Here is a 24,571-nt window from a genome sequence, read left to right on the forward strand (position 1 = left end):
ATGATTATGAAACACACCAAAAGTCTCTAAATATAGGTTATAAAATGAAGGCAATATAATATAATCTGAGAAATACAAATCATACCTTACTGACCGCATATACGTTTATATAAAAAAAAATTTACTACTCCGCTATTATCAAAGCCTGACATTCTTTTCCTTTTTTTAAAAAAAGGGGGTGGGGGGAACAAAATCACGAGGATACAGCTACCTCCACAAGGAAGCAGAGGGCACAGAGCTGGAGGGGTGTATATGCAAATCCGCAGGACTGGAGAGCAGAGTGGACTGTGGAAGATCCTATTCTTTAATAATTCCGCCCCCAGTAACTCAGCCAAAAGAAAGAGCCAAGAAATGTGTAAAGCATTAGCTATAAAGATAACAACTGCACCATTACTTACGATGCTGAAAAATCAGAATGAACCTAAATGCCCATTAGTTTATAAATAAATTATGGTACGTTCACATAATGGAATACCACGCATCTGTCGTTAATAAGACTATATTAAACAAGCAACTTTAATGAGTTTTTAAAAGCTCAAATACAAAGAACAGGTTAAAAGTAGTATAAACGGTACAATCCAAGTTTGTCTTACGTATAGAGAAGTTGAATCACTATGTTGTTCCCTTGAAACTAACGTAACATTCTGTGTCAACTACACTCAAATGTTTTCAAAGCTGCGAATGTAAATACGCGTAGAAAAAGCAGCACAGATGTATTAAATGCCAAGATAAGAGACGTGTTACTCTTTTTTAAAACCTTATTTTCTTCAACGAACGTGCATTATTTTAGTGTGTATCAGAGACCACTTCCCACAAGCCATAAATCAGAGCCAAGTGACAGCGAGAATTAGTCACCTAACTAGCCACACCGAACTACTGCTGCCGTAAGTAGCTCAGCGGTGGACGTCTGCCACTGAAGACCGTCACCAGAGAAGTGGAGGCTCCCGACCTCGACCACACCTCCCCACCGTGGCAGCAGCCGGGTCGCCTCTCCCTCGAAAAGGAGAGCAGCAGAGCAGGAAGAGGAACAGCAAAGCCCAGAAGGCCGGGCCGCCGCCGCACCTGCACCCGCCCCCTGGCCTCTCCAGGTGCTGCGGTCCTCTGCCCTACCTTGTAGTAAAACACCGCCTCGGAATAGCGACCTTCCTGGTCGCGCTGCACCGCCAGCCGGGCGAACTGCACGGCGTCCCGCTCCAGCGCCGTGGCGTCCATGGCGCCGAGGCCCCGCACCGGCGGAGGGAAGGAGGGAAGCCCTGACGCACGAAAGCCCTTCACCGACAGCGGCGCCGCCGGGAGACGGACCCGAGAACGCCCCGAAAAGAGCAGCAAAGTTTATTTTCGATGGCTGAGGGAAGGGAGCCGGCCTTCCCGGCCAGGGCCCGCTACAACGCGGCGCCTCCTAATCTCCGGTCCAGCTCCCAGCCTGTGGGGCTGCCCCACATCCCGGCAACCGCATTTCCCCGCCCCGCCCACCGGCTCCACTGCGCAGTCGCAGGTGCTCCTCGGGAGTTTCTCCGGAGATGGGGCGGCAAAGGCCGGGCTCGTGGGAGTACGTGTGTGATGGGCGGGGCCTGGCCTGCTGGGCGCCGGCGCGCGCGTGACCGCCATGGCTCCCGGGATTGGGTCGGCGAAAAGCAGAGTCAAGTCCGAGCCGCAGACTTCTCCGCAGTTTGCGCGGATGTGGAAATGCCTACGGCAGCTGTTGCGCACAACACTTGGTGGGCGCGGCGCATGCGCCGTACGGAGACTTTTTCTCTCCGGTGTGTAAAGGGGAGGTATAAAGGGCCGTGGAATAACACTTTCCATCTGGACTGACTTTTTAAAAAGTGGGGACGTAAAATAAGGACATAGGATTCTTTTAAGATACCCTTTAATTTATTTTCCACAAACTGGATCGTAATCTTATATACCCCTGCCCCCCATGTATGATCTTGGTTGAATTGTCAACAAACAAGGTAATATATCTTCACCTGTACTTATCCTTTAGTCAACTTAATGCTATTGTAATTAACCACTTAATTAGGTGATTATCTGATTAATATCTTTTCCCTTAAAACTCTGAATTCAACAATAATAAAAATGAACTGGTGATAGGCACCACAATATGGCTGAAAGTCAAAATTGAATCATGATAATTCAAAGCAGAAAGACACAGTACATACTGCATAATTCTGTTTATAAGAAACACTATTAAAGACAAATCTAACCAGTAATGTTAGAAATGAGATCAATGGTTGAGGGGGGATACAAGAGAAACTTCTAGGGTAATAGAAATGTTTTATGTCTTGGTGATGACGCCAAAATATATACGTTTGTGGAAACCCATTAAATGCTACGTTTTATTGTTTTTAATTTTTAATTGAATTTTACAAAGATTTCTTTTTTAATTTGAGAGAGAAAGCATGGTGTGAGGGGAAAGAGCAGAGGGAGCCAGAGCTTGTTCTCATGCCCCCCCAGATCATGACCCCAGCAGAAAGCGAGAGTCAGTGTGGCCCAACTGACCAGCCTCCCAGGTGTCCCTAAACTCTACATTTTAAATGTGTGATCTAATTTTTTTCTTAACGGTACCTTAATAAAAAAATTTATTTTAGTCATGGTCTGTATTTAAATGGGAGTCTCGTTTCTTAGTTTCTTTAACCCCTCACATTTAGTGAAATTAATAACATCTAACTGAGCTGTTGTAAAAAAAAAAAAAAACAACCACACACAAGAATTGGACTTTGTGCCTGATACAAAGATAGTTCTCATCATTAGTATGACAGTTTTATAACTGAAGCAGGGATGGTTTCTGTCTTTACCAGTTCTATGCTAGTATTGAACACAAGCCTTGGTCCAGAGCAGGTATTCAGTATTTTATTTTATTTTTTTAAATTTTTAAAGATTTTATTTATTTGACAGAGAGACAGCAACAGAGGGAACACAAGCAGGGGCAGAGCGAGAAGCAGGCTCTCTGCTGAACAGGGAGCCTGATGCAGGGCTCAAACCCAGGACCCTGGGATCATGACCTGAGCCGAAGGCAGACGCTTAACGACTGAGTCACCCAGGCACCCCTGTGTTCCATATTTTAAAACATGAATGAGGGAACCCCCCTATTAAATATATTCAATGTGCCCTCCCCCCATCTCCATTCTGAAGAATGAGATACAAATTCCTTAGCACAGATTAGAAGGTCCTCAGAACATGAGCTCAGGCCATATCCCCAAGGCATTTATGGTCACTGTCTCCCACAAACCGACCACAAGCTAGCGCAGACAAATGCAGTTTTCTCATAAGAGGATTTCTATGTCTAATGTTCCTCCTTTCATTACAGCTTATAGAATTCCTAGTCCATCTTTAAGGAAGTCTTTTCTAGCACTCCTAGGTAGTTGTGATTACTTCCTGCACTTACTCATTTATTCCCTATATATTTAATCCTCATTCATTTACTCAATGAACACTGGACACCTACTTGGTGCCGGGCACAGAGCTACACGCTGAAGACACAAACATAAGAGAGAGTGAGATAAGGCAGGGTAAAAGCAAGTTGAAGCTTCAAAATATCTGCCATCTCAACAAAATGGAGTTTTATGGAGTTTTCTAATGCATGAACACAGTAAATCTCTTCATGTCTTCCAGTCTTTATCTCAGCAGTGTTGTATAGTGCACAGATCTAGCACATCGTTGAATACATTTATCCCTAAGCATTTCATATTTTTATGCTATTCCAAATTCCATTGTCCAGTTACAACTGTTTTTGGTAATATATAGGAATAAAACTGATATTTATATATTGACCTTGTATTGGGTAATCACAAAATATCCAGAAAATCTTTTTTGTTTGTTTTTATTTTTTATTTTAATTCAATTAATTAACATACAATGTATTATTGGTTTCAGAGGTACAGGTCTGTGATTCATCAGTCTTATAGGATATCCAGTGCTCATTACATCACATGCCTGCCTTAATGTCCACCACCCAGTTACCCTATCCGACCACCCACCTCCCCTCCAACAACCCTCAGTTTGTTTCCTACGATTAAGAGTCTCTTATGGTTTGTCTCCCTCTCTGGTTTCATCTTGTTTTATTTTTACCCTCTTCACCTATGATCCTCTGTTTTGTTTCTTAAATTCCACATATCAATGAGACCATATAATAATTGTCTTTCTCTGATTGGCTTATTTCACTTAGCATAATGCCCTCTAGTTCCATCCATGTCATTGCAAAAGTCGATTTCTTTTTTTTTTTTTTTGAGGGCTCTGTAATATTCCATTACATAGAGATACCACGTCTTTTTTATCCATTCAACTGTTGATGGACATCTGGGCTCTTTCCATAGTTCGGCTACTGTGGACATTGCTGCTATAAACATTGGGGTGCAGGTGCCCCTTCAGATCCCTACATTTGTATCTTTGGGGTAAATACCCAGTAGTGAAATTGCTGGTTCGTAGGGTAGCTCTATTTTCAACTTTTTGAGGACCTTCCATACTGTTTTTCAGAGTGGCTGCACTGGCATGCATTCCCACCAATAGTGTAAGAAGGTTCCCATTTCTCTGCATCCTTGCCAACATCTGTTGTTTCCTGACTTGTTAATCTTAGCCATTTTGAGTGGTGTGAGGTGGTATCTCATTGTGGTTTTGATTTGTATTTCCCTGATGCCAAGTGATGTTGGGCATTTTTTCATGTGTCTGTTGGTCATTTGGATGTGTTCTTTGGAGAAATGTCTCTTTGTGTCTTCTGACCATTTCTTTTCTTTTTTTTTAAGATTTTATTTATTTATTCATGAGAGACAGAGAGAGAGAAGCAGAGGCAGAGGGAGAAGCAGGCTCCCCGCAGAGCAGGGAGCCCGATGCGGGACTCGATCCCAGGACTCTGGGATCATGACCCGAGCCGAAGGCCGATGCTTAACCGACTGAGCCACCCAGGTGTCCCCTGACCATTTCTTGATTGGATTATTTGTTTTTTGGGTATTGAGTTTGCTAAGTTCTTTATAGATCTTGGATACTAGCCCTTTATCTAATATGTCATTGGCAAATATCTTCTCCCATTCTGTAGGTTGCCTTTTAGTTTTGTTGACTATTTCCTTTGCCGTGCAAAGCTTTTTAACTTGATGAAGTCCCAATAATTCATTTTTGCTTTTGTTTCCCTTTCCTTCGGAGACGTGTGTAGCAAGAAGTTGTTGTGGCTGAGGTCAAAGAGCTTGCGCCTGTGTTCTCCTCTAGGATTTTGATGGATTATTGTTTCACATGTAGGTCTTTCATCCATTTTGAGTCTATAATTTTGTCTATGGTGTAAGAAAATGGCCCAGGTTCATTCTTCTGCATGTGGCTGTCCAATTTTCCCAACATCATTTGTTGAAGAGACTGTCTTTTTTCCATTGGATGTTCTTTCCTGCTTTGTTGAAGATGAGTTGACCATAGAGTTGAGGGTCCATTCCTGGGCTCTCTGTTCTGTTCCATTGATCTATGTGTCTGTTTTTGTGCCAGTACCATACTGTCTTGATGATGACAGCTTTGTAATAGAGCTTGAAGTCTGGAATTGTGATGCCACCAGCCTTGGTTTTCTTTTTCAACATTCCTCTGGCTATTTGGGGTCTTTTCTAGTTCCATACAAATTTTAGGATTATTTGTTCCGGTTCTGTGAAAAAAGTAGATGGTATTTTGATGGGAATTGCATTGGATGTGTAGATTGCTCTAGGTAGCATAGACATTTTAACAATACTTTTTCTTCCAATCCATGAGCATGGAACGTTTTTCCATTTCTTTGTGTCTTCCTCAATTTCTTTCATGAGTATTCTATAGTTTTCTGAGTACAGATCCTTTGCCTCTTTGGTTAGGTTTATTCCTAGGTATCTTATGGTTTTGGTTGCAATTGTAAATGGGATCAACTCCTTAATTTCTCTTTCTTCTGTCTCATTGTTAGTGTATAGAAATGCAACTGATTTCTGTGCATCGATTTTGTATCCTGTCACTTTGCTGAATTCCTTTATAAGTTCTAGCAATTTGGGGGTGGAGTCTTTTGGGTTTTCCCCATAGAGTATCATGTCATCAGCAAAGAGTGAGAGTTTGACTTCTTTTCCACTTTGGATGCCTTTTATTTCTTTTTGTTGTCTGATTGATGAGACTAGGACTTCTAGTACTATGTTGAACAGCAGTGGTGATGGTGGACATCCCTGCTGTGTTCCTGACCTTAGGGGGAAAGCTCTCAGTTTTTCCCCATTGAGACTGATATTTGCTATGGGCTTTTTATATACAGCTTTTATGATATTGAGGTATGTACCCTCTATCCCTACGCTGTGAAGAGTTTCAATCAAGAAAGGATGCTATACTTTGTCAAATGCTTTTTCTGCATCTATTGAAAGGATCATATGGTTCTTGTCCTTTCTTTTATTTATGTAGTGTATCACATTGATTGATTTGCAGATGTTGAACCAAACTTGTAGCCCAGGAATAAATCCCACTTGGTCATGGTGAATAATCGTTTTAATGCACAGTTGGATTCTACTGGGTAGTATTTTGGTGAGAATTTTTGCATCCATGTTCATCAGGGATATTGGTCTGTAATTCTCCTTTTTGGTGGGGTCTTTGGTTTTGGGATCAAGGTAATGCTGGCCTCATAGAATGAGTCTGGAAGCTTTCCTTCTGTTTCCATTTTTTGAAACAGCTTCAGGAGAATAGGTATTATTTCATCTTTGCATGTTTGGTAGAATTTCCCTGGGAAGCCTACTGGCCCTGGGCTCCTGTTTGTTGGGAGATTTTTGATGACTGCTTCAATTTCCTAGCTGGTTATGGGTCTGTTCAGGTTTTCTATTTCTTCCTGGTTCAGTTTTGGTAGTTTATATGTATCTAGGAATGCATCCATTTCTTCCAGATTGCCTAATTTGCTGGCATATAGTTGCTCATAATATGTTCTTATAATTGTTTGTATTTCTTCGGTTTTGGTTGTGATCTCTCCTCTTTCATTCATGATTTTGTTTATTTGGGTCCTTTTTCTTTTCTTTTGGATAAGTCTGGCCAGGGGTTTATCAATCTTATTAATTCCTTCAGAGACCAAGCTCCTAATTTTGTTGATCCGTTTTACTGTTCTTTTGGTTTCTCTTTCATTGATTTCTGCATCATCATTATTTCTCTTCTCCTGCTGGGTTTAGGCTTTATTTGCCGTTCTTTTTCCAGCTCCTTTAGGTGTACGGTTAGGTTGTGTATTTGAGACCTTTCTTGTTTCTTGAGAAAGGCTTGTAGTGCTATATACTTCCCTCTTAGGACCACCTTTGCTGCATCCCAAAGATTTTGAACAGTGTGTTTTCATTTTCATTTGTTTCCATGAATTTTTAAAAATTCTTCTTTAATTTCCTAGTTGACCCATTCATTATTTAGTAGGGTGCTCTTTAGCCTCCATGTATTTGAGTTCTTTCCAACTTTCCTCTTGTGATTGAGTTCTAGTTTCAAAGCACTGTGGTCCAAAAATATGCAGGGAATGATCTCAGTCTTTTGGTACTGGTCGAGACCTGTTTTGTGACCCAGTATGTAATCTTTTCTGGAGAACGTTCCAGGTGCACTCGAGAAGACTGTGTAGTCTAATGCTTCAGGACAGAATGTTCTGAATATATCTGTAAAGTCCATCTGGTCCAGTGTGTCAATCAAAGCCCTTATTTCCTTGTTGATCTTCTGCTTAGATGATCTGTCCATTGCAGTGAGGGGGGGTGTTAAAGTCCCCTACTATTATTGTATTATTATCAATGTGTTTCTTTGATTTTGTTATTAATTGGCTTTTATAATCGGCTGCTCCCAAGTTAGGGGCATGAATATTTACAATTGTTAGAACTTCTTTTTGGATCGACCCTTTAATTATGATATAGTGTCCTTCCTCATCTCTTATTACAGTCTTTGGTTTAAAATCTAATTTGTCTGATGTAAGGATTGCCACCTCAGCTTTCTTTTGATGGCCATTAGCATGCTAAATGGTTTTCCATGCCCTCACTTTCAATCTGGTGGTGTCCTTGGGTCTCAAATGAGTCTCTTGCAGACAGCACATTGATGGGTCTTGTTTTTTAATCCAATCTGATAGCCTGTGTCTTTTGATTGAGGCATTTAGCCCATTTACATTCAGAGTGACTATTGAAAGATACGAATTTAGTGCCATTGTATTACCTATAAAGTGACTGTTACTGTATATTTTCTCCATACCTTTCTGGTCTATGTTACTTTTGGGCTCTCTCTGCTTAGAGGATCCCTTTTAATATTTCTTGTAGGGCTAGTTTGGTGATCACAAATTCTTTTAGTTTCTGTTTTTCCTGGAAGATTTTTATTTCTTCTTCTATTTTGAATGATATCCTAGCTGGATAAAGTATTCTTGGCTGCATATTTTTCTCATTTAGCACCCTGAATATATCATGCCAGTCCTTTCTGGCCTGCCAGGTCTCCATGGATAGGTCTGCTGCCAATCTAATGTTTCTACTCTTGTAGGTTACATACCTCTTGTCCCAAGTGGCTTTCAGGATTTGTAAGTTTCACTATTATATGTCAGGGTGTTGAACAAAATAATTCAATAGTTTTATTGATTTTGAGGGGGTTCTTTGTGCTTCCTGGATTTTGATGCCTGTTTCCTTCGCCAGATTAGGGAAGTTCTCCACTATAATTTGCTCCAATATGCCTTCTGCCCCTCTCTCTCTCTTTCCTTTTCTTCTGGGATCCCAGTTATTCTAATATTGTTCTGCTTTCTGATATCACTTATATCTCAAATTCTCCCTTTCTGATCCAGTAGTTGTTTATCTCTTTTTCTCAGCTTCTTTATTCTCCATCATTTTGTCTTCTATATCACTAATTCTTGCTTCTGCTTCATTTATCCTAGCAGTTAGAGCCTCCAGTTTTGATTGCATTGCATTAATAGCCTTTTTGATTTCAACTTGGTTAGATTTTAGTTCTTTTATTTCTCCAGAAAGGGATTCTTTTCTCAAGCCCAGCTTGTATCTTTATAATCGTTATTCTGAACTCGAGTTCTGACATCTTACTTATGTCCATACTGATTAGGTCCCTGGCAGTCAGTACTGCCTCTTGTTCTCTTTTTCGAGGTGAGGTTTTTTCCGTATTGTCATTCTGTCCAGAGAAGAATAGATGAATGAGAGAACAAAATACTAAAATGGCAACAATGACTCCAGAGAAACATACACAAAACAAATGAGAAGAGACCTGAAACTGGGAGGAAAAAAAAAAAAGAGAGAGAGAGAGAATATAATCAGACAGGTGAGCAGAATAGAGCAATATACTGGATTCTGTGTGCATTTTGGTCTGTTTTTTTTAGAAAACTAGATCCCAAAGTTATAAAGAAAGAAAAACTTATATATGTACAAAAATAAAATTAAATACAATGAAAGGATAGAATGTAACTGTAAAAATGGCAATTAAAAGATAAGAAAAAACAAAAGTGGAAAGAAAAAAAAAAAAGGAAGGGATATAAACAGGCAGGTGAACAGAACAGAGGAATACACTATCTCCTGAGTGTATTTTGGTCAGTTTGTTAGAAGAAACGACATCTTAAAATTGTAAAGACAAAAAACATATATACAAAAATAAAATTAAATACATTGAAAGATAGAATGTAACTGTAAAGATAAAAATTAAAAAAGTGTTTAACAAAACAAGAAAAAAAAGCAAAAAAAGGAAGAAGAGAAAAAAATAACAACAAAAAAAGAGAACTTGATCAGACAGGTGAAAATAACAGAGCCATACACTAGATTTTGGGTGTATTTTGGTCTATTAGAAGAACTGCATCCCTAAATTATAAAGGAAGAAGAACTTATATATATACAAAAATAAGCTTAAATACAACAAAGGGATAGAATGTAACTGTAAAAATGAAAATTAAAGGGGCGCCTGGGTGGCTCAGTCGTTAAGCGTCTGCCTTCAGCTCAGGTCATGATCTCGGGGTCCTGGGATCGAGCCCCACATCAGGCTCCCTGCTCCATGGGAAGCCTGCTTCTCCCTCTCCCACTCCCCCTGCTTGTGTTCCTTCTCTTGCTGTCTCTCTCTTTCTCTCTGTCAAATAAATAAATAAAATCTTAAAAAAAAAAAAAAAAGACTAAAGAATCATGGGGAAAAAGCCATGAATTCTATGTGCTGTATTCCCCTAGCGCTGGAGTTTTGCAGTTCTCATTGATGGGTAAACTTGGTCTTGGCTGCATATTCTTGCTGATCTTCTGGGAGGGGCCTGTTGCAGTGATTCTCAAATGCTTTGCTGGAGGTGGAATTGCACCATCGTAGCCAGGGGCCTGGCTAAGTAATCCGTTCTGGTTTGCTCTCTGTGGCTTTTGTACCCTCAAGGCTTTCCACACAGTTTTAGAGGATGAGAATGAAAATCTGTCCTCCTAATCTCTGGCCCCGGAGCTGAGAGCTCCTCAGTGAGCCCCCAGAGAAAAGCAGTCAATCACTCCTGTCTCCCCGGTCTCCGGCCTCACTCCATGCTCACCTGGCCTGTGAGCCTCGGATTCACTTCTCCGCACATCCTACCTTCCAGGAAGTGGTCACTTTTCTGTTCAGAGAGTTGTTGCTATTCTTTTCTTTGATCTCCTGTTGAGTTCGTAGCTGTTCAGAATGGTTTGATTCCTATCTAGCTGAATTCCTGGGACCAGACAAAATTACAGTCTCCTACTCCTCTGCCATCTTGGACTCCTCTTCCCTATCCAGAAAATCTTGAGAGTTTGGTGGTGGAGCCTCATGATGGGGATGGTCTGGGGATGGTCTGGGCACAGTCTGCCAGGACATACAATCGCACCTGCACCTTGGGCCAAGTCTGTGACATGCAGCACAGTAGCATTTTCCAATGTGAAGGACCCAAAGCTACTTGGTCAAAATGCCCTCATCCTGCACTAGGACAGCCTACCCACACGGAGAGCTGGGACAGACCCAGAGACACGGTGAGCTCCGGAAGGCACTGGTCGGCACGCAAACCCCTGCTCAGGAAAGCCCAGGCTGTCGGTGGTTGAATTCCTCGCCTCCCTTCCCACAAATGGCCTCACAGTCAAAGCAGCCAAATAAAGAAGCAGCAAAAGTTTTGAAATTCAGGCTTGCAAAGGGCTTCTGGAATTAGCACTGCCCTGGGAGGCTGTAGGCAGAAGAGAGAATATTACTGGTAATAGTAGTGTATTATATTAGTCTGTGTAAAGCTGCTAGCCTCGTAGTGATAGTTTATTACTTCAGTCAACAAATACTAAGAATTCTGTGACCCGACATGGCAGATTAGAACAAAGTGACTGGATCAGTTCACACTGTAGTGAACAGGAAGTGCATAAGCCAATGGTTCAGACAGCATTTGATAATTGTTAAGGGAGAGGTAAGTTGGGGGCCGGGAGGGCCAGAGGAGCAGCATCTCGTCAGCCTGGGGGGCCTCACACCCGTCCTAGAGGAGGGCAGAGAAGAGCAAAGCAGAGAGGGAGAGGGATGTTTCAGGCTCAGGATGGGGCAGGTGTGTGGAGTCCAGGGTGCAGGGAGCACTACCATTCATTGGTATGGCTGTGGGGAAGTGATGGGAAGGAGGCAGTGCTCCTCACACTGTGGCTGAATCAGCCTCACCTGGGGCTGGGGGCCTGCTCACCCCCAGAATGCTGCGCTCTACTCCTAGGGCTTCTGATTCAGGAGGTCTGGGCAGGGAGGACCCTCAGATGTGCATTTCTGCCAGGTTCCTGGGTGCTGCTGGTGCAGAGACCACACTTTGAGAACCACTGGTCTAGATTTAAAAAGGAGACATGGGAAGCTCAAGGTCTTTTTCCAGCCAAGACTCTTGACCATGGCTCCATGGCCTCATGGCCTTGAACTTCTGGTGCTCAGGGACGGCGTGCGTCATGCTAATGATGACAGGACAGGGGTGAATCCCATGTCTGCTGTGCTGGGTCCATGTTCTTGAACTTTCCTTCCTTCCTAATCTCTTCCTCTGCCACCCCTCAGGCTGTTTTGCTTTGGGTCCTAAATGTGTCTGAACACTGCTCTTCCAGGCTCCATCACCTCACACGTCTTGTAAGGAGACAAAGCTTTCATGAGTTATCTGGGTGCAGGCGGATGGCCCTGAGGTGTTCCCACACTCCCTCCAGACTCCATCCCTGATGCCTCAGTCCCTGCCTGACTTCCTATAGAAATTTCAGTGACCTCCTTTCCTCCCCACGTAATGGGAAAATGGAATCATTTCCCTACCCACAAACACTGCCCTGTGATTTCCCACATGAGGAAAACAAAAATAACTGTTGGTCCTTGGTTTCTTGGTCATATTGTCTCACTTACTCCAATAAAGGACCAATTTTTCATGTTACTGACAGATTGAGGACATTAGATTTAGAAACTAAGAGAGAAAATTCTAGTGAAAGAAACCACGAGATGAGCTTTGTTTTCTAACAGATATAATAACTTTGGCCCATTTGAAACATTAGGTTCAACTACATAAAACGGCTGTTTTTCAAGGTCTAAACAGTCAAATATTTGTACTTTCATATGGTTCAACATAATTGTATGTTCTGATTGTATAAATATATAATTGTATATACATCTTAATTGTTCATGAATACTGTATATATGATTACATATCCTAACTTCGTACACTCCTAATTTATATAGACATTTAATAGATACTAGTTATATACATAATATATTAATTATATAAAAACTGTAAATGCATTTTAACTATACCTATATATTCTATTATGTATCCTATTCATATGTATATCCAAATTGTATATATCCCAATTACATATATTCGTTATATGTATCCTAATTATGTATCTTCTAATTTTCCACGGGTCTTTTTGTTTTTGTTTTTGTCTTTTTTTTCCCCCAGTTTCTCCTTCAAGAAGTTCTTCTAATTTGAAACATTTTTATTATATGTATATGGGTGTATATGTGTGGCTAAAGATACACTTGTTAGGATATATGTAAGGTTACAATGTATTTATATTATTAGAAGATATGCACACATATTCATGGCAGACAGAATTCAAATTGTGACGTGTAAAGAAAATCTAGACTATGGTGTTGGGCTTCTCCAGTTGGTTGGTTGCACGGCATGTACGCGGATTTCTGAGAGCACACCACCACCTTGTGTCTCCTTGAGGAACTATGTGTCTCATAGCCTCTTACTCTAGAAGGGACTCATGGCCACTCGTTTGTCCACTTAATAGGTATTTCTTTAACACCTACTATGAACCTAGCACTAAGATGGATTCTAGTCTGGTCTAGGAATGATTTCCAGTCTGAAGCTTCTCCGGAGCTCTTCGCAGCACATTAACTCCATACCCCAGGCAAAGAATGTCAGTGTGAGAAGCAGACTGGGGGTAGGAAGCAAGTAGAACAGCACATGTCCCACATCCCTGGAGCAGTCACTGCTCAGCTCCAGACAGCTTCTCCAAGAAGAGAGTACGGGCCTAGGAGTCTCTCCTAAGAGAAGCCAGAACTTCAAACGTTGGTGTGAAAATCCAACTTTTAAAAAACAACTAATTCAGGGCGCCTGGGTGGCTCAGTTGGTTAAGCGACTGCCTTCGGCTCAGGTCATGATCCTGGAGTCCCTGGATCGAGTCCCGCATCGGGCTCCCTGCTCGGCGGGGAGTCTGCTTCTCCCTCTCCCACTCCCCGTTTGTGTTCCCTCTCTCACTGTGTCTTTCTCTGTCAGATAAATAAATAAAATCTTAAAAAAAAAAAAAAAAAACTAATTCTGGGACACCTGGGTGGTGCAGGTGGTTAAGCGTCGGCCTTTGCTCAGGTGGTTAAGCGTCGGCCTTTGCTCAGGTCATTATCCTGGGGTCCTGGAATTGAGCCCTGAGTGGGGCTCTCTGCTCAGTGGGGAGCCTGCTTCTCCCTCTGCCTGCCACACCCCCTTCTTGTGCTCTCTCTCTGACAAATAAATAAATAAAATCTTAAAAAATAAAAAATAACATAAAATAAAAAACAACTAATTCTAATTATTTCTAAACACCATGAGCCAACATTATGCATCTGCAGGCTACATTAAGCTCACATCCTGCCAGGTGCAAACCCCTGGTTTGCACTTTCTTTATCCCTTTCCATCGTTCTGGCGGGGGACTCAAGAATGAGAGGAGGCGAATGCTGCCCCCTGGGGATGCAGTGCCAAGCAAGCACAGACACAGCCCTCCTCTCAGGAGGCTCCAGAAACGGCAATTCCTCACATCCACATTGCTGAGTATTTTCTAGACTGGTAAAAAGCATACCAGTCCAGCATACCTACAGACCTTGCTCTGGAACAATCTGACAATCTGCCAGTTCTGAACCTTTGCAAGTCACATAATAGAGACTAGGTGATTAAGAGGAATAGTACTCTCTGCCCCTTATCAAAGAGCTAAACATCTTCTTAATTACATTTCGCCATTTAAGGTGGATGTTAAATTGGTAGAGGAAAAAGTGAACGAAGATAGAGATCAACCATACCCCTATTCACTGTGACTAGTACCAAGAGAATTCGGAACTAATAAAACTAAATTAGAACCCACTAGAATGACTAAAATGGATAAGGCTGACAATACAAAGTGTTGGTGAGAATGTGGAGGAACTGGAACGTTCATACGTTGCTGGTGGCTGTTGTAGGTTCACAACCCTCTCTAGAACTTCCCTGGTATAATCTGAAACCAGCCCTGTATACAGAGGGCTGGGAGAGACCAAAGAAAGAGGCAGGCCACTCCAGGTTGGTAGGTGGCAGTTTTAATAATAGCAAAGGGAATTTACATACAAGGCTTGTCTTGGGTGTCTTGGGTGGCAGCAAGACAATGGATACCCGTGCCCACCCTCTAAATCTTAAAAGCTTATAAAGAGGCCCTAACTGGGCTGTTACGTGTACTATGCAGGTGTTTTTAATACCACATCACCATCTCAAAGCTATGTCCTTGGAGCAGCCCCTGGGAGCAGAAAAGGCAAGAGGAACCCACACTTTAAGAACAGGGGAAGGGGTGAGGAGCCTCTGAGTCCCCCAGGGCTAGTTCAAATGTCAATTAAGAGTCATGGGTTTTGCTTTGTTAAGATTTATTTATTTATTTTAGAAAGAGAGAGAGAATCCCAAGCAGACTCTGTGCAGAGCGCAGAACCCCACGTGGGGCTCGATCTCAGGACCCTGAGATCACAACCTGAGCTAAAACCAAGAGCCAGACGCTTAACTGACTGAGCCACCCAGGTGCGCTGGGCGGGGGGGGGGGGGGGCTCGTGTTTTTTTGATCAGCCCCCCAACAGGTATATAAACTACTATAACCACTTTGAAGAACTGTTTTTGCAAGATCTTATAAAGCTGAACATAGGCATATCTTATGATTCAGCAAGTTTTTTAAAGATTTTATTCATTTATTTATTTGAGAGAAAGAGTAAGCGAGAAAGAGAGAGAGCACGAGCATGGGCAGGAGCAGAGGGAGAAGCAGACTCCTCACTGAGCAGAGAGCCTGATGCAGGCTCCATCCCAGGACGCTGGGATCATGACCTGAGCCGAAGGCAGACGCTTAACCATCTGAGCCACCCAGGTGCCCAAGACTTGTGCACTTTATCAAATGATTATTATTACTAATGTTAAAAGATCAAACAAATTAGAATCCTTAGGGACATATGCAATTTGGAGCTGGATGTACTAGCAAAATAGTGGCTCTTACTAAATTTTATATGAAATTGTTTAGGCTATTGACCCTTAGAGCAATCCCCAGAACATGGAGGGACCTTGGAAAGTGATTTTAAACATAATCTAGCAGATTGAGATGTTCTGGTCAGAACCCCCTTCAAGAAAGAACTCACTGTCCAGCTAAGAGTATGGTTGGCTGATTGCTTCCAGCTCTTAACCCCTTTGCATCTGCTGCCGCTTTCAATGGAGGGCATCCTCTTCTTGGAATAGCCCTCAACCAAGATCGGAGCAAGGCAGCAATATAAGGGTCTGACCACTGGTGCCCAAAGTGGGACACTTCTGAAGAACAGTATTTGCTCTGGAGTTTCCTCTAGACCAGAGGAGACTTTGTCAGGTCTATAACGCTGGCCAAATGCTCCTCTTCCCAATCTTTCCTCCTCCCACTTTTGTTCACAAAGTGCTCCCAATAAGACTCTTTTTTTTTTCCCCATTTCAGCCTCTGATTCCCTGAGAACCCAGCAGGTAACATATGACTAGAGCACCACCTAGATGTTGTTTGGAAAGCAAGTGTTACAGTCTGAAGCTGCCAACAGAAATATGTTAGCCACATGTAGAATTTTTAATTTTCTAGGAGACACATATGAAAGAGTCAACAAAAGAGCTAAAATTTATTTTTAAAGTATTTTATTTAATACAACATATTTAGGATATTGTCATGTCAACATGTAACCAATATTAAATATAATAAGATATTCTATGTTCTCTTTTGCACTAAGCCTTTGAGAGCTGGTATAAATTTTATACTTACAGCACATCTCAATTTGGACCAGCTGCATTTTAAGTGCTTTCAAAGAAAAGAAGTCTGCTAAAATTAGAGAAATTGAAGAGTATTGTAGACAAGGCAAAGGGCAGGGATTACATTTGTATTTAGCATGGATGAAAGCAATTGCCTCCTTTTGAGGTTCTGACGAAGTAGCTGTACCACCCCCAAACCTTCTCTTTTTTACTTTTTTATTGAGATATAACACCCCCCTTTTCACCATCATATAGCAAACTTCAGTTCGTTTCCCCAAATTCATGAAGAGATGGGCACTTGACACATAGCTGCCTCTTCTGTCACCAGGCAGAATGGTGTCATTATTACCCACGTGGATAACATATATGTTATCTGAGTGCTCCTAATTTTGTCTGGCAGGAAGAGGTAGTCATGGACTTCTTTGGGGATCTTAAAATTTATGTCCATTTTGCAAAGGAAAATGCACACAAACAAAATTTTGCATCTAATTTCATGGTGTTCACAGTACTCCTGAAGCTATATATGAATCCCAGGTTAGGAGCGTCTACTCTTTAGTTTCTTTCTTCCACAGGACAAAGTCAAAATTCCCTTGTATATCATGTGAGGCATTCTGCCACTGAACCCCACCATCCTTTCTGGTCTCATCTCCCACTGCCTCTCACCTACAGTTTTCACAGGGGCTCCACACATTCTTTTCTTTTCTTTTTTTTTAAGTAATCTCTTTACCCAATGTGGGGCTTGAATTCATGACCCCAAGTTCAAGAGTCATACGCTCTACCGACTGAGCCAGCCAGGCACTCCACATGTATATATCTTATATAGTAAGTATACACAGTGTGTGTGTATATATATGCATATAAATGCATTTACACACATGCACACATCATATATATTAGTAATGTAACTAGGTGAGTGACATTCCATAATCTTTGCCATATTTAATTGGTTAGAAGTCATGGGTCTGGCCCACACTTACAGGTGTGAACATGGGGGCCACCCTAGGGCTTGTCTTTGGAAACATGGTCTTTGGAAGTTATGTTAACTCACTATGCTGTTTCCTACTTTGGCACATTCTCTCTACTTACAATCCTTTCTCATCCCCCATGTGGACTTCTCTGCAGCTCAAACATTGATTCAGAAAAACCTTCCCTGACTCACTCATTCTTCCCAGTCATCAAATTAATATCTTCTGTTGTGTATTCACTCACTTGTAATACTTAGTATCTGTAATACCATTTGATACAGTGATTTGATATTTTTTGATACAATTATTTGTTCAAATATCTGTTTTCCTACACAAAACTGAGCACCTTCAAGGTAGAGTTGTTGGGTTTTACACACTGTATCCCTATCACCTTGTGTGGTATCTGGAATACAACTGGTGCTCAATTAATGTTAATGGAATATTGTTAACAAAATTACTTACTTACCTTTGGAAATAGCTTAAACCATGAGGTGCTGGCAGATATTAGTGATTTTTATAGATTAATTTTACACTAAGAATATTTTACTGGGTCTCAAAATAAATTTGATTTCCAAGAAAGCTTAAATGTAAGAAGAAAAACATTTTTCTCTACCTATTTTTTCCTTTAATTAGAAGAGAAACATTGAGCAAACTCTTGACAGTCATGTTAGAAAATCAAGTCAACAAATCTTAAACAAAAGCACCTCCAATGAAAGCACATTTCCCTCTAGAACCTAATCCCATCCTGAAAAGGCATGTATACATCCAGTCATGTGATGTGCCGGGATAGAGATATACAGCAGAAGAAATGGAAATGCTCAGGTAAGTCAGGAACTAGCTTGAGTCACTAACAGGAGGAATTGTATTAATAAAGACAGGTGATTTTATTCTCATTAGGTTTCTCCTGCGTGGACCTTTGTCACATTGTATAGTATTGTTTTTATATAATTAGAAATGATATCCTATAGTCAAACTTGAAATAATCTGTTAAAATGTTACTTCGAATACTCTTCAGTGTGCATTCCTTCTAGACAGGATGAATGTTACTGACAAACCTGGTATTCTGCAAAATTAAGCACTAAAAACTAATGAAGAAAAACAGGGCTCTTCGAGTAGATCACTCATCACCTATGCACCTTTGTAACCAAAGCCCTAAGAGAAGGCACAATTGTTAGGTTGAAATGATAATCTAGGCGGGCCTCCCAGGATGTCAGAGAGGCTTCCTAGAGGGATATTTGTCACTGCACAGAAACACCGCGTGGAAAACCTGGCTGGCACTCTGAGACAACAAGGGTGGAATGGGGCTCTGAACTAGTGGAGCTGATCTCCAGGCAGGCACAGGGAGAGGCACAACCTGCCCGGGGAAGCATGCAAACCGTTCATTGTTCATTTCTGCAAAATCGAGCTGAAATGACTCCTTACTGGGTAGTAGACATCTGAGAGCTTTTCCTTTCATTTCCTGCTGATGTTTTTAATTCTGCACATACTAGTATGGCTCCCCATGCCCGGGAGAAAATGTGTATAAACCAACACACCTGCCACTTATTGGGTAACAGGAAGATCTGCGATAAAAAAACATAATTTCTTTTGAAAAAGACGGAAACGACCATATTTTCAATTTCTACTTTTAATAAACCAGCTTGGGATCATCAGAAAAGTACAAACTTCCTTAATTTGATATTACACGTTTAACCTTTGAGAATTTGTGGAGAGGAAGCACTTTTAAGTTGCTACCCAGAAAGGGCCTTTGGCTACTATTTTGGACATCGGCCAGATTGGAAGCTTAACTACTAAAACAAAGAAAATCCTGTCATCCCGGCCCCAGAACCTTTACCTCTTTTGCTAGAAACAATGTATTCTTTCTTTGTTCAGGATCCTGGCGTAATTAACTACATAGTGTAATAAAAGCATATTTTAATTATGGGATAGAAGGTAATAGGAGATAGAAACCATTTAGGTAATTTTAATAGGGAAATTAAACATGAAGAAATGCAAACTCTTAAAAAGAAGTTAATTACTGAAAGGGATTTTTTTTTTTTTTAAAGGAATCTTAGTCCTACAGAAGTAGAAATTTCAGAAAGCAGCTACTGCTTCTATGGCTGAGAGAAAGTGAACAAGGGAGGAACTGAGAAATTTCGGCAAGGCCATGGTGCCCTGGAAGGCTGACATTCAAATCTTTGCAGAGGGTATGGTTACCACAGGCCTATGTCCAGGAAGGAGAGGCCTGCCCCTGGGTGGCAGACAAACTTGCTGGAGGGTATAGACGATAACTGATCCACACAAGCAACCTGCCTCACATCATTATGACATCAGCTTGATCTTGTCCTCTACATCATGTTCAGGTATGGATGGGACCACTTGGGTGTGATTCATTGGGGGCAGCTCCTTTAATATCACTCCTTTTGATTGGAGAGCTGTTAATGAAAGAGACTAGAAATCTGCTTCACATATACACATATCCACCATACCATGATGAGACACCTAGGATGATCCCTGCTATAGAAAATCCTATTCAAAAGGGGGTGAGGAAGGGCGGTACATAGCAATAGCTCATATGAATTCTGAAATCCAGGTGGATAAATGTGCTTCCAGTTCCTCATTAGAATCAGTCCTGGGGCGCCTGGGTGGCTTAGTCAGTTAAGCATCTGCCTTCAGCTCAGGTCATGATCCCAGGGTCCTGGGATCCAGCCCCGAATCAGTCTCCCTGTGCTTGCTTCAGCAGCACATATACCGAATCAGGCTCCCTGCTCAGCAGGGAGTCTGCTTCCACCTCTCCCTCTGCCCCTCCCCCTACTCATGCGCTCTCGCGCACACACACTCTCTCTCTCTCTCTCTCTCAAATAAATAAATAAAAATAAAATCTTTAGAAAAAAAAGAAATCAGTCCTACTCCTACTCTCGGGGAGTTTTTTTTTTTTTCTGTGAATTCCAAATTCCAAAATACATCCGACTCCAAGGATTTCGTAAAGAATTGTAGATCTACACCCACAGATGGGAGGAAAAAAACCTGATAAACACATTGCCTGTTAATAACTGAGCTCTTCAGGTGGTGCTATTGTTGCTTCTGTTTCCCCAAGGCGATGAGTCTCCAGGAAGCTGAATCCAAGTGGCTCAGAGGCAACACTGTTCTGGGACCATGCCTTCTGGCCCTGCCTGCACTGACAGATGATCCCCTGAAACGACCAGAAGAGTATAGAGCACAGCCAAATGTTGCAGGACAGAGCTTTATCCAGTGCCTCAGATACACCAGGCACCGTGCTAAAGGCTTTCTGGGCATAATCTCATTCAATCTTCTGCAAGCCCTGTGAAGCAGGTACTAATCTCCCCATTGATGTTGGCCCATTTAGATGAGAAAATTGAGATTTAAAGATTAAAAATGTGCTCACAGTTTGCAAACCTAGAAAATGGTAGCAGAAATTGTGAAGCGACGTTCTCCATCAGTTTTTCTTGTCTTCACTATTATGGTAGAACTGAAATTTTCTGAATTTTCTATTTTGTCCAGTGAAAATGAAAAGCAGATATTGGTGGATTGTTTCAATACTAATTTCCTGGTCATGATATTATACTACAGATTTGCAAGACGTTACCATTGGGAGAAACTGGATAAAGGTACATGGGATGTGATCTCTCCAGATTATTTCTCTCTCTTTTTTTTACTGAAGTGTAGTTGGCATACAGTGTTATATTAATTTCAGGTGTGTAATATAGTGATTCAACAATTCTGTACATTACACTATGCTCATCACAATAAGTAGTTACCATTCGTCAGCATAAAACGTTATTAAAATACTAGTGTCTACCAGTCAGAATGGCTAAAATTAACAAGTCAGGAAACGATAGATGTTGGCGGGGATGCGGAGAAAGGGGAACCCTCCTACACTGTTGGTGGGAATGCAAGCTGGTGCAGCCACTCTGGAAAACTGTATGGAGGTTCCTCAAAAAGTTGAAAATAGAGCTACCATATGATCCAGCAATTGCACTACTGGGTATTTACCCCAAAGATACAAAAGTAGGGATCCGAAGGGGTACGTGCACCCCGATGTTTATAGCAGCAATGTCCACAATAGCCAAACTGTGGAAAGAGCCAAGATGTCCATCGACAGATGAATGGATAAAGAAGAGGTGGTATATATATACAATGGAATATTATGCAGCCATCAAAAGGAATGAGATCTTGCCATTTGCAATGACGTGGATGGAACTGGAGGGTATTATGTTGAGTGAAATAAGTCAAACAGAGAAAGACATGTATCATATGATCTCACTGATATGAGGAATTCTTAATTGTAGGAAACAAACTGAGTGTTGTTGGAGTGGGGGGTGGGGTGGGAGGGATGGGGGGACTGGGTGATAGACACTGGGGAGGGTATGTGCTCTGGTAAGTGCTGTGAATTGTGCAAGACTTGAATCTCAGATCTGTACCTCTGAAACAAATAATGCAATATATGTTAAGAAAAAAAAAAGAAGAAGAAGAAGGTAGCGGGAGGGGAAGAATGAAGCAGGGGAAATCGGAGGGGTAGACGAACATGAGAGACGATGGACTCTGAAAAACAAACAGGGTTCTAGAGGGGAGGGGGGTGGGAGGATGGGTTAGCCTGGTGGTGGGTATTGAGGAGGGCACATTCTGCATGGAGCACTGGGTGTTATGCACAAACAATGAATCATGGAACACTTCATCTAAAACTAATGATGTAATGTATGGGGATTAACATAAGAATAAAAAAAAATACTAGTGTCTATATTCCCTATGCTGTACTTTTCATCCCCATAACTTATTTATTTTCTAATGGGAAGTTCATACCTCTTAATCCCCTTCACTTATTTCACCCCCCCATCCTCCCCTCTGACAACCACGTTTGTTCTCTGTATTTATGATTCTTCCTTTTTTTTGTTTTTTTGTTTTGTTTTGTTTTAAAGATTTTATTTATTTATTTGACAGAGAGAGACACAGCGAGAGAGGGAACACAAGCAGGGGGAGTGGGAGAGGGAGAAGCAGGCTTCCTGCCGAAGCTCGATCCCAGGACCCTGGGAACATGGCCTGAGCCGAAGGCAGACGCTTAATGACTGAGCCGCCCAGGCTCTGTATTTATGATTCTATTTCTGGTTTTTGTTTATTTGTTTTGTTTTTTAGATTCCATATATAAGTGAAATCATATGGTATTTGTCTTTCTCTGCCTGGTTTATTTCACTTTGTATAATACCCTCTGGTTTATCTACATTGTTGCAGATGGCAAGATCACATTCTTTTTTTTTTTTTTAAAGATTTTATTTATTTATTCATGAGAGAGAGAGAGAGGCAGAGGGAGAAGCAGGCTCCCTGCCGAGCAGGGAGCCCGATGCGGGACTCGATCCCAGGACCCTGAAATCATGACCTGAGCCGAAGGCAGACGCTTAACCATCTGAGCCACCCAGGCACCTGCAAGATCACATTCTTTATGGCTAATATCCCATTTGTGTGTGTGTGTGTGTGTGTGTACATACCACATCGTTATCCATTCATCTATCAGTGGACACTTGGGTTTCTTCCACATCTTGGCTATCGTAAATAATGCTACAATAAACACAGGGGTGCATATATCTTTTCAACTTAGTGTTTTCAATTTGGGAAGGAAAATACCCAGTAGTAGAATTACTGGATTATATCGTAATCCTATTTTTAATTTTTTGAGGAACCTCTATACTGTTTTCAACAGTGGTTTTACCAATTTGCATTCCCACCAATAGTGCACAAGGATTTCCTTTTCTCCACATGTTTGCCAACATCTATTATTTCTTATCTTTTTGATACCAGCCATTCTGACTGGTGTGAGGTGATATCTAATTGTGGTTTTGATTTTCATTTCCCTGATGATGAATGATGTTGGGCATCTTTTCATATGTCTGTTGACCATCTCTATGTTTTCTTTGGGAAAATGTCTATTCGGGTCCTCTGCCCATTTTAATTGGATTATTTGCTTTTTTTGGTGTTGAGTTATATAAATTCTTTATATCTTTTGGATATTAATCCCTTATTGGATATATCATTTGCAAAATATCTTGTCCTATTCCATAGGTTGCCTTTTTGTTCTGTTGATGGTTTTCTTCACTGTCAAAAGCTTTTTATTTTGGTGCCATCCCAATTGTTTATTTTTGTTTTTTTCCCTCGGCTGAGGAAACATATCCATAACCATGTTGCTATGGATGAAGACCAAGAGATTACTGCCTATGCTTTCTTTTAGAGGTCTATGGTTTCAGGCCCCACATTTAGGTCTTGAATCCATTTTGAGTTTATTTTTGTGTATGGTATAAGAAAGTGGTCCAGTTTCATTCTTTTGCATGTACCTGTACAGTTTTCCCAACACCATTTATTGTGCAGACTATCTTTTCCTTCATTGTATATTCTTGCCTCCTTTGTCATAGATTAATTGACCATAGAGGTGTGGCTTTATTTCTGGGTGCTCTATCCTGTTCCATGGATCTGTGTCTATTTTTATGCCCATACCATACTGTTCTGATTACTGTGGTTTTGGTTTTTTTTTTTAATGTTATTATGTTATGTCACCATACAATACATCATTAGTTTTTGATGTGGTGATCCACGATCCATTGTTTTCATATAACACCCAGTGCTCCATGCAGTACGTGCCCTCCTTAATACCCATCACTGGGCTAACCAATCCCCCCTCCCCCTTCCCCTCTAAAACCCTGTTTGTTTCTCAGAGTCCATAGTCTCTCATGGTTTATCTCTCCCTCCAATCCCCCCCCCCATTTTTCCCTGCCTTCTCCTAATGTCCTCCATGCTATTCCTTATGTTCCACAAATAAGTGAAACCATATGATAATTGACTTTCTCTGCTTGACTTATTTCACTTAGCATAATCTCCTCCAGTCCCATCCATGTTGATGTAAAAGTTGGGTATTCATCCTTTCTGATGGCTGAGTAATATTCCATTGTATATATGGACCACATCTTCTTTATCCATTCATCTGTTGAAGGGCATCTCGGTTCTTTCCAAGGTTTGGCTATTGCAGACATTGCTGCTCTGAACATTGGGGTGCATATGGCCCTTCTTTTCACTACATCTGTGTCTTTGGGGTAAATACCCAGGAGTGCAATTGCTGGGTCATAGGGTAGCTCTATTTTTAAATTTTTGAGGCACCTCCACACTGTTTTCCAAAGTGGCTGTACCAACTTGCATTCCCACCAACAGTGTAAGAGGGTTCCCCTTTCTCCACAACCTCTCCAACATTTGTGGTTTCTTTCTCTGTCCATTT

General features: G+C 41.4%; 1 protein-coding gene across 2 annotated transcripts in view; it reads right to left on the reverse strand.

The window, feature by feature from the left end:
• The window catches only part of CAPN7 (calpain 7), a 40,237-nt gene extending 38,796 nt beyond the window's left edge, over positions 1 to 1,441 (reverse strand). For both annotated transcript variants that reach the window (XM_034994503.1, XM_034994494.1), the window contains exon 1: positions 1,111 to 1,441. In XM_034994503.1, coding sequence (XP_034850394.1) covers positions 1,111 to 1,212 — 102 coding nt within the window. In that variant the 5' untranslated portion in view covers positions 1,213 to 1,441. The remainder of the gene's footprint in view (positions 1 to 1,110) is intronic.
• Positions 1,442 to 24,571: the final 23,130 nt, after the last annotated feature.

The sequence above is a fragment of the Mirounga leonina genome, unplaced genomic scaffold (assembly GCF_011800145.1).
Source record: "Mirounga leonina isolate KUSES-001 unplaced genomic scaffold, KU_Mleo_1.0 Mir_115, whole genome shotgun sequence".
Lineage (NCBI taxonomy): Eukaryota > Metazoa > Chordata > Mammalia > Carnivora > Phocidae > Mirounga > Mirounga leonina.